Source organism: Phalangium opilio, unplaced genomic scaffold (assembly GCF_054372755.1).
Source record: "Phalangium opilio isolate 3A_F unplaced genomic scaffold, DU_Popi_V2 ptg000528l_1, whole genome shotgun sequence".
In the NCBI taxonomy this organism is placed as follows: Eukaryota; Metazoa; Arthropoda; class Arachnida; order Opiliones; family Phalangiidae; genus Phalangium; species Phalangium opilio.
In genome coordinates, this window is record NW_028324242.1 from 1089693 (window position 1) to 1104308 (window position 14616).

At 36.2% G+C, this 14616-nt stretch overlaps 1 protein-coding gene across 1 annotated transcript; it reads left to right on the top strand.

Annotated features, from left to right (window-relative positions):
• The first annotated feature begins 3293 nt into the window (after window positions 1-3293).
• Window positions 3294-5429, top strand: LOC149588936 (uncharacterized). The gene is made up of 4 exons (XM_089862006.1): window positions 3294-3647; window positions 3867-4072; window positions 4139-4428; window positions 4493-5429. The coding sequence occupies exons 1-4, from the start codon at window positions 3559-3561 to the stop codon at window positions 5339-5341; spliced, it is 1434 nt and encodes a 477-aa protein (XP_089718132.1). The 5' UTR covers window positions 3294-3558; the 3' UTR covers window positions 5342-5429.
• Window positions 5430-14616: the final 9187 nt, after the last annotated feature.

A 14616-nucleotide genomic window follows, 5' to 3' on the forward strand; every position in this document is an offset into this window, starting at 1 on the left:
CGCTAAGCCTCGGGTAACATATCCCAACTTTATTCCCTTTCCCCGGCCCAGAAAAGATCTTGACAAATGTAAACAGTGGATTTTGGCCTGCGGGCGTTTTGATAACCAATTAGACATTGAAAAAATTGCCAAAAAATCTTATTATATATGTGAGGAACATTTTATTGGGGGGAAGGGACCAACGCCGGAAAACCCAAACCCTGTACAGTTTCAAGAAACTTCGGAAACCTTGAAGTTAATGGTAAGTTTGAGTTTCTCATTTTTATTTGTGAAAAGAAATTAAGTCACAATTTTTAATTGGCATGCAGAATCAGTCATGGCCATCGTTAAATGAAGAACATTGTCAATCATTGAATACAAAAAGTGTTGAATGTACTTCATCTGAGTGCTTGGAAGTTAAGGACGGAGTTAAATCTAAGGAAATTATGGAATATGACAATGTTATCTGCATATCTGAGGAAGATATTTCTATCTCCAAAGAGGGACAAATTAGCAGCTCTGCCAGTTTGAATGGCACATTTAGTGACAAGTATTACAGTGAAAATCATGCTGATCAAGAAAGTGTTCTAAATTCAACTATGATTATAAATAGCTCTAATGTATGTAAATCCTTCGATTTTTACTGATAACAGTCTTTACAGGGAAAACTTTATTTACTTTTCAGGTTAACTCTGTGCATTTTGAAAGTAGTTTTCATGACAATGTTATGGAATTTAGTAAACAAGTCAGTTCTCAGACTCTCGCTGGAAAATGTATTCCTAAAAATTGGGTCTTGGTTACTGTTGATGGTGGCATTGCTTTAACAATTCAAAACATAGAGAAGGGACTAATAACTAAATCGTATGTTTTAAAAGATTGTGAGGCCAGTGGCATTCTAAAAATTAACGGGAAAATTATACCTGAAAACCATCCTTTAGTAAAATCGTTGCCTGAAATTACTAGTGTAGACGCCCTATTTAAACTCCTCGATGCTGTGAATTCATTTCCACTATGTACTGGTATTATTCAAGAGGAACTTCAGAAGCACTTTGCTACTGAGGAAAAAACTGCGGGCTACATAAACAAATTTGACGAGGCTGTTCATTCAATAGCATGTAATATAGTTTTGAGTCAGCATAAGAAACAAAACAAAATTAACTTGGAAACTAAAGATTTATGTGAGCCATGCACAAAATACCGCAGAGTTTTGATAAATAGCATTATTCGTCAGAGGAAATCCAATTCGACCAAACATGGCGAAAGAAGAAATTGTTACTTACCACGAGACAAGTTAATAAAAAAGTTAAAAACTAAATCTCAAAGAGTTATAGACCATAGGAAAAGAATCAAGAAAATCAAAAGTAAGATTAAGAAGGATAGCAAACTGTGTGGCCAATATTTCCACGACAAAGACAGCAAATTCATCGCAGATAAGTTAGAAGAGCAAAAGAAAAGTTTGCCTAAAAATTCCTTTAAGAGATTATTTGTGGAACAGCAATTAGCGATTATGAGAACAAAAACAAAAAGGCAGCGTAGGTGGCACCCTAAAATCATCAAGTGGGCTATTCATCTGCACAAAAAATCCTCCTCCGCTTACAATGCTATGCTTACGAGTGGAATTTTTGAATTGCCATCCAAACGAACCTTGTACAATCACAGTTCACATGTTGGACTTAACTCGGGATTCAGAGAAGAAAGTTTAATTCAGGCAACGGAAATGTTTAACAAAGCTTGTCCTGAAGAGCATCAAAAATTCGTTTCAGTTATTTTAGATGAAATGAAGATCAAGGACGACATCATTTATCGAGCTAGTACAGGCGAGCTAGTTGGCTTTAGTAATTTGGACGACACTGGGAATGAAATTTTAAAAATAAGAAATCAAGGTGATGATTTACCAGAAGTAGCAACGCACGTCTTACAAGTAATGATTAGAAGCATTACTGGTAATTTTAAGTATCCGCTTGCATATTTCCCTTGCAAGGACATGAACTCGGATAGCCTTCATCGAATCATTTCAGAAGCAATATCAAAATTAGAATTTAATGGCATCAAAGTGTTAAGCGTTATTGGTGATGGAGCAAGCACAAACCGTAAAATGTTTCAAAACTTCGTTCAGGATGGTTTTCGGTGGAAAAATATATATGCCTGCGATGAAGATCGGTATATATATTTTATATGTGATCCCCCTCATCTTTTGAAGACAGCTAGAAATGGAGTTAGCAATAGCAACTTTCATACCAAAACAAAACATCTAATCAAGAACGGGCAACCAATTTTGTGGACGCATCTTTTAAATTTATACGATTTAGATTACCAAAGAACTGTTAAACTTGTGCCGAAACTAACAAGGGACCATTTATTTTTGGATTCACACTCCAGAATGAGAGTTGGCCTTGCAGCCCAAGTTTTCAGCGAAGCAGTGGCAAATGCGCTAGAATTTGAGTTTGGAGATGTGTGCCGTGAAACTGTGAAACTAATTAGATTAATGAACAAATTTTTTGACTGTATGAATTCAAGAAATTTCAAAGAAGGAATTTTGAAGCGTAATCCCAACTTGGCCCCCTTTTCTAATGAAAATGATGAAAGATTAAAGGTAGGTTAATGGTTTTTTCACACAAGTTAGATAGACAAAAACAGAATCTTCTCTTATTTAGTGGCTGGAAGGACCCTTCTTACAGTATTTTGAAGAGTGGCAAATGGAAGTTGACAGATTGCCTAAAACCGTTAAAGCAGCTGATAGGAACAAGATGTCTCTAAGTAGAGAAACTGTTCTGGGTTTACAGATGACAGGTAATATAATTATGTTTATGGGTAAAAACTATATTAATAATAACAATAAATCTTCACGTGAAATTTTCAGCCAAATCAATTCCTGCTATAATTCGATTTCTACTAAGAAAAAACGCTAGGTTTGTGCTAACAAACCGTTTAAATCAAGATTGTTTAGAACAAGAATTTGGCAAACAGAGAGGTTCATGTGGAGGCAATAACAATCCTGATATTTTACATTATGCGCAAAACATTGACCGATTCAAAGATTTGGATGAAATTATTAAAGCTCCTCAAACTGGAAACACTTTTATCGAAAATTAATGGAAAGGCTTAATTTTTTTGGCATTTTTTTTTTAAATTTAGTAACTCATTAATGTGTTTTATCACAAGCAGTTGAAAAATAAAATTTTTACAAAATCATTTTTCTTGAAATTTGTTTCAAAATTTATTAACGCATTAATGCGCTATATCACAAGTTGAAAAATAAAAATATCACAAAATTGTTTTTCTAAACTAAAAAAATATCACAACCATTACGGTCCTGGACTATACCCTTTACTTTAAGGGGTAGCGTAAAATCTTTCCTAATCACAGTTAGATTTTTATCTTTGGCGTTTCCTGAAGCTTTCTTGTTTTCCTTGCACTGTTTCAACCCTTTCCGCAAACTTGCCTGCGATCTTAAATTTTCATTCTTCTTCCCATGGGTACGGACGGTGAATCTAGAGGACCAGCAAACCCCCTCGTTTTCCAACCCCGTATACCGATCAAACTAGAGGGAGTCCTTCAAGGCCATTTAAGAAAATCAAAATGGCGCGTGTGTTTAGGTCGCTTAGGTTCGAGGGCGATAAGAAAAGACCAAGAAACGTTCCACATGAGGATCACCTATATTCTAAAAGGTAATTAACATTAATGGCTTGCAATTTTACAAAGTGCTAAACTAAATACATTAGTTTTAAATAACATAATAGCCTAGATCTGTTAGTTATTATCTCCATTTCATTAAGCCTTGGTTCATATTTTATACAAGAACTCCCCCAACTCAGGCAGACATTCAGATTGTTTTTAATCTTGTTTTAATTGAAACTTGAAATTTAAGCATATAATTATATTTAAAGGCCAGAAAACAAGCTAGAGGAGCTGGAAATAAATGAAAATATAGATTTAGTTTTAAATCTTCCTCAACCTGACGAACATTCTGCAGTATTGTGGACTAATAACGAGCTTAGCTTGAAATTCAAAAAACCATATGTTCTTGTTCGGGAAAACATAGCAGTGCAAAAATCTCCTCCCAAGAAAAGAGTAAAGGGAACCCCTAAGTCAAGTAATGCTTTATTAAACATTTTGTTCCAAACTTTAGGTATATAATTGATAATGTTATAATACCTAGGAATTTCACAAAAAGAGTTCCAAGACTATTTGGTGACGAGCGTGGGGAAGTTGTCTCTATTACGAAAATATAATGAACCACGAACGGTGATTGAACTAAGATTAGTACTAGAAGATTTTAGTTGTGCGGTTAGAGACAAGAAAATCCCTCCTTGGGATAGAGGTTTTGAAGCTTTAAGTGATTTAACATTACGAGAAGCTAAAGGATTTTGGACAGATGCTCAACTACTACAGTCAAATGAGAAGATACTAGAGGATGCAATGTCATATTTATCTTCATTTGCCCCTCCTGTGAGGTGTTTAAGCTAATTGTTCTTATTCAAAAATTAATATTTTTTTCTATAAATTACTGCAGATTTTTGCTTGCGTTGACTATCACTTAAGAAAATACTGTGCTGCAGAGCTACTTAGACACCTTTTAAATTTGTTAGAAATACATGTAGAAAGAGTAGAAGTGGAATTTCAAAAGGAATCCGACAGTCTTAAAAGCATAAATGTTCCTGTCAAGTTTGACACTAAAGAAGTTCTCAGAAAGCTTCAGATATTGTACTTTGTTGCTGGCTCGACAGTTAATTCTATTTGCAAAAGCAAAGCGATAGCGCGGGATTTTAATCTTAGAGATAGCCTTGCTATTAAAGGTGCAGGAAATGACATTAAACAGTATCTATCCGAGGAGTTACCTAACTTGGAAATTACTAGCTGGGTTATGTTGAATGATAGAGGGGGCCTGCTCTATGTCAAAAAGGGCACGTTTATTTTTTTCCAAACAATTGACAAAATAATAAACAAATTTTACGATGGAAAGACCCTCGCAGATAATAATCCAAGACGAAGGGAGGAGGCAAGAGATGCTGTTATTAAAAATGACACTGTGAAGGATAGTTGGAAGACTTTATTACAGTGTTCTGAAGTTCCTAATGGGAAAGAAGATTTCGTTCTAAGGAAACTGACTGAAAGTTATCTAAAATTGAGGGGCAATGGATTGCAACTATATTTACGAGCCAAATATTTTGGGAAGAAGAATGAAAATTTAAGATCGCAGGCAAGTTTGCGGAAAGGGTTGAAACAGTGCAAGGAAAACAAGAAAGCTTCAGGAAACGCCAAAGATAAAAATCTAACTGTGATTAGGAAAGATTTTACGCTACCCCTTAAAGTAAAGGGTATAGTCCAGGACCGTAATGGTTGTGATATTTTTTTAGTTTAGAAAAACAATTTTGTGATATTTTTATTTTTCAACTTGTGATATAGCGCATTAATGCGTTAATAAATTTTGAAACAAATTTCAAGAAAAATGATTTTGTAAAAATTTTATTTTTCAACTGCTTGTGATAAAACACATTAATGAGTTACTAAATTTAAAAAAAAAATGCCAAAAAAATTAAGCCTTTCCATTAATTTTCGATAAAAGTGTTTCCAGTTTGAGGAGCTTTAATAATTTCATCCAAATCTTTGAATCGGTCAATGTTTTGCGCATAATGTAAAATATCAGGATTGTTATTGCCTCCACATGAACCTCTCTGTTTGCCAAATTCTTGTTCTAAACAATCTTGATTTAAACGGTTTGTTAGCACAAACCTAGCGTTTTTTCTTAGTACAAATCGAATTATAGCAGGAATTGATTTGGCTGAAAATTTCACGTGAAGATTTATTGTTATTATTAATATAGTTTTTACCCATAAACATAATTATATTACCTGTCATCTGTAAACCCAGAACAGTTTCTCTACTTAGAGACATCTTGTTCCTATCAGCTGCTTTAACGGTTTTAGGCAATCTGTCAACTTCCATTTGCCACTCTTCAAAATACTGTAAGAAGGGTCCTTCCAGCCACTAAATAAGAGAAGATTCTGTTTTTGTCTATCTAACTTGTGTGAAAAAACCATTAACCTACCTTTAATCTTTCATCATTTTCATTAGAAAAGGGGGCCAAGTTGGGATTACGCTTCAAAATTCCTTCTTTGAAATTTCTTGAATTCATACAGTCAAAAAATTTGTTCATTAATCTAATTAGTTTCACAGTTTCACGGCACACATCTCCAAACTCAAATTCTAGCGCATTTGCCACTGCTTCGCTGAAAACTTGGGCTGCAAGGCCAACTCTCATTCTGGAGTGTGAATCCAAAAATAAATGGTCCCTTGTTAGTTTCGGCACAAGTTTAACAGTTCTTTGGTAATCTAAATCGTATAAATTTAAAAGATGCGTCCACAAAATTGGTTGCCCGTTCTTGATTAGATGTTTTGTTTTGGTATGAAAGTTGCTATTGCTAACTCCATTTCTAGCTGTCTTCAAAAGATGAGGGGGATCACATATAAAATATATATACCGATCTTCATCGCAGGCATATATATTTTTCCACCGAAAACCATCCTGAACGAAGTTTTGAAACATTTTACGGTTTGTGCTTGCTCCATCACCAATAACGCTTAACACTTTGATGCCATTAAATTCTAATTTTGATATTGCTTCTGAAATGATTCGATGAAGGCTATCCGAGTTCATGTCCTTGCAAGGGAAATATGCAAGCGGATACTTAAAATTACCAGTAATGCTTCTAATCATTACTTGTAAGACGTGCGTTGCTACTTCTGGTAAATCATCACCTTGATTTCTTATTTTTAAAATTTCATTCCCAGTGTCGTCCAAATTACTAAAGCCAACTAGCTCGCCTGTACTAGCTCGATAAATGATGTCGTCCTTGATCTTCATTTCATCTAAAATAACTGAAACGAATTTTTGATGCTCTTCAGGACAAGCTTTGTTAAACATTTCCGTTGCCTGAATTAAACTTTCTTCTCTGAATCCCGAGTTAAGTCCAACATGTGAACTGTGATTGTACAAGGTTCGTTTGGATGGCAATTCAAAAATTCCACTCGTAAGCATAGCATTGTAAGCGGAGGAGGATTTTTTGTGCAGATGAATAGCCCACTTGATGATTTTAGGGTGCCACCTACGCTGCCTTTTTGTTTTTGTTCTCATAATCGCTAATTGCTGTTCCACAAATAATCTCTTAAAGGAATTTTTAGGCAAACTTTTCTTTTGCTCTTCTAACTTATCTGCGATGAATTTGCTGTCTTTGTCGTGGAAATATTGGCCACACAGTTTGCTATCCTTCTTAATCTTACTTTTGATTTTCTTGATTCTTTTCCTATGGTCTATAACTCTTTGAGATTTAGTTTTTAACTTTTTTATTAACTTGTCTCGTGGTAAGTAACAATTTCTTCTTTCGCCATGTTTGGTCGAATTGGATTTCCTCTGACGAATAATGCTATTTATCAAAACTCTGCGGTATTTTGTGCATGGCTCACATAAATCTTTAGTTTCCAAGTTAATTTTGTTTTGTTTCTTATGCTGACTCAAAACTATATTACATGCTATTGAATGAACAGCCTCGTCAAATTTGTTTATGTAGCCCGCAGTTTTTTCCTTAGTAGCAAAGTGCTTCTGAAGTTCCTCTTGAATAATACCAGTACATAGTGGAAATGAATTCACAGCATCGAGGAGTTTAAATAGGGCGTCTACACTAGTAATTTCAGGCAACGATTTTACTAAAGGATGGTTTTCAGGTATAATTTTCCCGTTAATTTTTAGAATGCCACTGGCCTCACAATCTTTTAAAACATACGATTTAGTTATTAGTCCCTTCTCTATGTTTTGAATTGTTAAAGCAATGCCACCATCAACAGTAACCAAGACCCAATTTTTAGGAATACATTTTCCAGCGAGAGTCTGAGAACTGACTTGTTTACTAAATTCCATAACATTGTCATGAAAACTACTTTCAAAATGCACAGAGTTAACCTGAAAAGTAAATAAAGTTTTCCCTGTAAAGACTGTTATCAGTAAAAATCGAAGGATTTACATACATTAGAGCTATTTATAATCATAGTTGAATTTAGAACACTTTCTTGATCAGCATGATTTTCACTGTAATACTTGTCACTAAATGTGCCATTCAAACTGGCAGAGCTGCTAATTTGTCCCTCTTTGGAGATAGAAATATCTTCCTCAGATATGCAGATAACATTGTCATATTCCATAATTTCCTTAGATTTAACTCCGTCCTTAACTTCCAAGCACTCAGATGAAGTACATTCAACACTTTTTGTATTCAATGATTGACAATGTTCTTCATTTAACGATGGCCATGACTGATTCTGCATGCCAATTAAAAATTGTGACTTAATTTCTTTTCACAAATAAAAATGAGAAACTCAAACTTACCATTAACTTCAAGGTTTCCGAAGTTTCTTGAAACTGTACAGGGTTTGGGTTTTCCGGCGTTGGTCCCTTCCCCCCAATAAAATGTTCCTCACATATATAATAAGATTTTTTGGCAATTTTTTCAATGTCTAATTGGTTATCAAAACGCCCGCAGGCCAAAATCCACTGTTTACATTTGTCAAGATCTTTTCTGGGCCGGGGAAAGGGAATAAAGTTGGGATATGTTACCCGAGGCTTAGCGGGATCAGAGTTATTAAGACACAACGAATACATACACCGTTTGTTTTTCGGCATTTTAAGGTTAGTATTTAACGCCAAAAACTATCCAAAGCGTGTTATTAATAAATTAAATATATATTTATATTTAATTGGAAGTTTACTAACGAGACCGCACTATATCAAGTAGGAGCAGCAAAATCGGTCGCCATTTTTGAATTCCTGGATCACGTGATAGAAATAACCTTGAACGACTCCGTTCACGCGCATCGAGCTGATCGAAGAGCGGGGAAGAAAATTTTATACAGTGGAAGGCTAGCCTTTGCTGGTCCTCTAGATTCACCGTCCATGACTTCACCGAGCGGTGAAAATAGCAGCCAAGCTAATTTCACCCTACCGCGGTCCTTACTTAAATTCTTAGTCACGTGGTAGGGTGGATATAGCCTCTACGCTATTTTCACCAAGGGTAGGAATAGGCTTCCGCCTATTTCTACCCGGGGGTGAGAATAGTGACACTCTATTTTAAAAGTCCAAGCAGACGATTCTTTCGCGACGGCGGAGTTAACTGTTGTTTTTACCTCTCCGAGTGACGTATGTCACGGAGAGGTTCTGTAACGATCGTGTGTGTCTGTTTGTGGGTGTGTTTGTTTGTGTGTGTGTCTGTTGTTACACCCACGTGACCGCGTTCGCAGTTTCCAAATCGGAGCAAACGTGTTCGCCATTTCCGAACTGCATTCACAGGTTCGGAAATGGCTCCTCTACTTGAGTTCTCACACCACCATCTTCTGGTCTTTGTCCATTCCACACGGACACCAAACTGTACATACTGGCTTCTAATCATCATCATCTTCTGGTCCTCGTCCATTCCACTTGGACACCAGTCTGTACATACTGGCTTCTAATCACCACCATCTTCTGGTCTTCGTCCATCCCACTTGGACCCCAGTCTGTACATACTGGCTTCTAATCACCACCATCTTCTGGTCTTCGTCCATCCCACTTGGACACCAGTCTGTACATACTGGCTTCTAATCACCACCATCTTCTGGTCTTCGTCCATCCCACTTGGACACCAGTCTGTACATACTGGCTTCTAAACACCACCATCTACTGGTCTTCCGTCTATTCCACATAGACACCAATCTGTCTTATTGGCTTCTAACTCCATAGTCATCGTTTGGTTTAAGACATTCGCGGCGATCAGCTAGGGTTACGAGAAACGTCTAGCCTCCCTAGGGTGGGTTGTCCACCAAAGGTTTTCGCAATTGCGGTTGTTCTTGCTTTTAGCTGTAGTTCGACACCCTTATATACTACCTATTTGAGTAAGGCGAGCAACCGCAGTATGCTTCATTTCAAACGTCAATATTAGTCAAGTCTTTCAAGAATGTTTAATGGTTCTTTTTTAAAACGATGTAACGTTCAATAAGGCGAATAACTAACGAAGAAAATATTAAATATTAATTATATTTATTTTAATATTTAAGATAATCTTGTTTCTCAATTCAAAATTAATACGGAAAGAGCTAAAAAGCAGTCTATGTTTTTGCCTGTGTGTGTCCGTCCGTTGTTACACTAGTGCGCTGCGTTAGAAGTTCGTTTTGTTTTGATGTGTAAAGAAATCCTACAGAACCATAATATTCCCTTTATCCATAATATAAAGTGAATATGTGGAAACACTTTTCGTAATTATGATGCGTTTTGTACTTTTGTAGCTTTAAAGCTCTGTTTCATTTTGATATTCCAAAGATTTCTTTTAATATTGTTATTTGAAATGGCTGTTTATATATTACTTAAGCTATACTACATCTGTATATAGAATATTCCTTGGTTTAGTGATTTCATGAAGAAAGCTAAGATCTAGACTCTGGCGGGTATATCTAGTATTACCCGCAATAGGCTTAATGAAATTAAAAGTAAATAAGTGAGGCCTGAGGTGAAGTAAACTTTGGGTTTTGATTTTCGTGTCTGAAATGAAGAGACATCAACGGTTCAGAGTGAGCCGAAAGTTAAATACACTCTTAATTAATCAGGTTAAGATTTTTTAATTGAAGAAAAGATCATGGTGGCAATTAGGCTAGTAGGGCTAAGCTACATAGTTTTTATTCTCTTTATCGTGCGCACTGAGTAACAGTGCGTCTAGCTACAATTTAGCTTTGGTATTATCAGAAGGGAATAAGAGAGAAGGGAGACATTAGAGCCTGCTTTGGTAACGAGAGTCCGACCAACCTCAAGAAAACCGCGAAAACTTTGCGCAAGTACACAGCTTTTAACCAATTTACTGCAAATATAGTTCTTTAAGTTCTCCGCGGTATCAGGCGGCCTATTTGTCTGCTAGATTTTCATTCTCCAAAGGCTTAGGGCTGTCGATGTTTCGTTCTTGTGTAATTATAACATCAAGTATGTATTTTATTGAAAATAATTTTTATTTTTTAATATTAATTCAGAATAATTAATTTTCATCTATTTATTACTTTCAAATTATCTGATTTTGGTATGTTCTCAATTCCCGTGTATCTAAATTAATTGCACAGCTTGATTTCGTTTATCAACATGAAATTCGGCCATTTTTATCTCCTTCAATGTAAAGTTGTAAACAAAACTACTTTTTATTCGTCAACCGAGACGTCACCTTCTTATGTGACGTCACAGCTAAGACAGAAGTTAGATAGGCAATCAGTGAAGGGTAGTTGATTTGAGGTTAGTAAGACTGTTGTTACGAGTGTAAAGCATTATGGAGATATAAAGTGTGTCCCTTCTCTCTTATTCTCTTCTGGTATTATTTAACGCCTTAACACTCATGTTGGCAAACTAAGAATATTGTCGAGGTGAGACGAGACGATAGTGTTTACACTGCAAACCAGTTGTGAATGTAGCTATCAGAATATAGGTTAAACAGCTGAAGCGTAGACTTCATTTCCTGTTCTTTTTGCCATTGACTGATTTCCATGTGTCCAAAATTTATCCTTATTGGATGTAAAATGTCGTCTGCTTTACTGTATATTTGCTATGCTTGGAATACTGCTTCAATATTTCGTAAATAATTCCATATCTAGGTAAATAACTTTGTAGTAGTAGACCTCTTGACTCGGAGAGGTAATATTTTGGTTTTCCCAACTTGTTATGTAAATGAGATGAGTTCCTTAAAAGAACGCAAACAAAATGAAAAGGCTTTAAAGGCCGATAAACCAAAGAGGGTAGAAAGAGGGGGAGTAGAAGGCTTGGCTGGAGTGTTCTAGCTTTGAAAGTTTACCTCTAAGCTTCCGGTGTGCGCGCGCATCTTTCTCTGCCTTCTTATTGGTTGAAATAGGGTGAACCGGATATTAGGAGGAAATTATAACAAATAAATAAAAAAGAAAAGCGAGAACACCCAAAATGCCTTGCCAAAGCCGCTAGCTTCTACTCCCCCTCTTTCTACCCTCTTTGGATAAACGATTGAAAGAACTTGAAAAGAAGGAAAACCTTATAGAGGTTATTAGGAGAAAAGAAGTTATATGGAATAAATTTGATAAAAAACACAGAGACCGAGATGAGTTAGAAAATGCCTGGGATGAAGTGGAAATTGAAACCAAAATGATAAGTAAGTAGATTATTATGATAAATAAAAATCTTAAACGACTTTCATTTTACATTTTTTCCACAGAAAAAGATGCCAAAGCTTCCTGGAAGTATCTTAAAGACCAGTTTCGGGAACATTTTCATTTAATTTCAAAAACAAAATCGGGGCAGGAATATATAGAAGAAGAAGATGTATCGATGATCACATGGCCATTGCCAAAAGTAGATAGGGGGGAAAGTAAAGCACTTGGAAGATCCCCCGCGCCATGAAAACCTAGAAACCCCCTTTCCTCTCTCTCACAGTTCCTACCCCCTCGCGTAGGAGAGGCATTGCACATTGCCAGTGCCTATTTGCAACTGAAAAATAGTTCTGTAAACAGTTTTAAAAGGACTCCTACTAGCTAAGGCTTAACAAGATTGCATACGGATATACGGTAAAGCAACATCTGTGAGTGGAAACGTTAAAATTAATAAATGACGATCTTTTTACCACGGACGATACTGGAAGTAGAATTAGAATATTTAACTGTATGAAAGGTAATGGATCCATGAATGAACTGTTATATGATATGATTTGTGATCTTCTTAAGTCAAAACATGAAGAAGATAGTGGTGGTTATTCTGCATTTCTTTTTGTCTGGACTATTAAAGGATAAAAATCAGCGCCCCGAATTTTTAAACGATGTAACACTTGGTCGATTTGAATTTTCCTTTAGAGTAGACAATTTCACCTGCTACTGTCCCGGGGCGCTGCCGTCGCTATGAACTACCTCTCAAAAAAATCGATAAACGGTTGGGGTGTTTTCTCAAACGTCATTGGCTAACTCGCATAGGGGGTAAGGGAGAGGAGAGAGAGCTTCTAAACTTAGAGGAAACCCACAGTCAAAGGTGGGGGACCATCCTCGAGCTTTACTTTTTGCCATTGCCCATTTTTTAAAAGTTTATTGTTCTTAAAAGATGTGGTCACGAGGAGACAGTATGCTTATTGTTTAACCTTCAAAGATTTGTTCTATTAAACAGTTATATCATACAATTTCAGTACAACATCAAACATGTCCGGAAAATTCAACGGAAATGAGGAAATAATTTCGCGAGATGTGAGTCAAGCATCGAGGGGCAAATCACTCAAAACTCTGTCTCTTCACCGATTAATAGAGTAGTGGCACTCCATGTTAACTACCCATAGAGCTTAATACAGTCAAAGGCAAGTAGGTGCCATTACTCTATTGTACACGTAATGTTTTTAGCACAGGCATGGGTAGGGCTTTTTAAGATTTCGTATAATCCCTTTTGTTCAGTTAAAACCAGAGTGTACACAGATTACGCTGAGTGATTTGCTACTTGTCAAGACTTTAGCACATATACTTTTTTATTTAATGCATTAATGGAATCGCACTGTTAATTAGGATGAATCGTCGGAAATAGAAGAAAGGCTGCCACTAACAAGACCGGATATTGTGAGTGAAGACTGTTGTGAGACGAGATCATCAACATCATCATCGAAATTGCCATCCTCATCCTTCACAGAGCCTCCTGATATTGCAAATGAAGGCTGTGGTGAGACGAGATCATCATCATCGTCATCGAAGTTGCCATCCTCATCGCTCACAGAGCCATCAAAAGTTAGGAAGCGACAACGGACCATAGAGGATGAGGAAATCCAAAAAATTGATTGGTATCAATATGATTTTGTAATTTATCCATTACATATAGTTATGACTGTATTTTTAAACTATTCAAACATAATGTTAGAATTTTAGCCAAAGTCGCTGCTCCAAAATCAAAAGACGAAGCCCAGTTGTTTGCCGATTTCATTGCTAGTCAGCTGAGAAAAGTTGATAAAAAATACCCAAGACAGTGTCAAAATCAAATATACAATTGCATTAATGAATTTATTGACTTGTCAGAACAAATTGAAGATAATGATTAATAAACTATTTTAACGTTTACAATTGTTTATTTATTTTTTAACGCCTGGCAAATCCCATTGCCAAGGAACAGCTCCTTCATTCCAGAAATACTCTGCGTAACTATCACGGCATTGCCTTGCATTTAAAGAAAAGTTTCGCGCTTGTGAACCTCTTAAGTTGCGTAAACCAGTTTGAGGCTCATCTTGCCAGGTTCCAGCATGCAATATTCCTAAGCTATCTGTAAAATCAGCATAGCCTGGTGGACAATAAACTCTTTTTGACGGTTGCTTGTTTTTTTCTGATGACATTAAGTAATTATGCAAGACAACAGTTGCCTTAACAACCCGATCAACGTTCAGTGGCATAAGATTTATCGTTCGATGGAATATTCGCCACCTGGCTCCTAGAATCCCAAAGGCATTCTCGCTGCAACGTCTTCATGAATTGTTAATTCGCATTATTGTGGGTTTTGCATACACGCAATTTAATTCAACTTAATTTCTATACCTTGCCCTACTGAGACGGTAATTAAAAACCCTCATTTTTGATGTTAACCCCTTCCCAGGAAATGGTCTT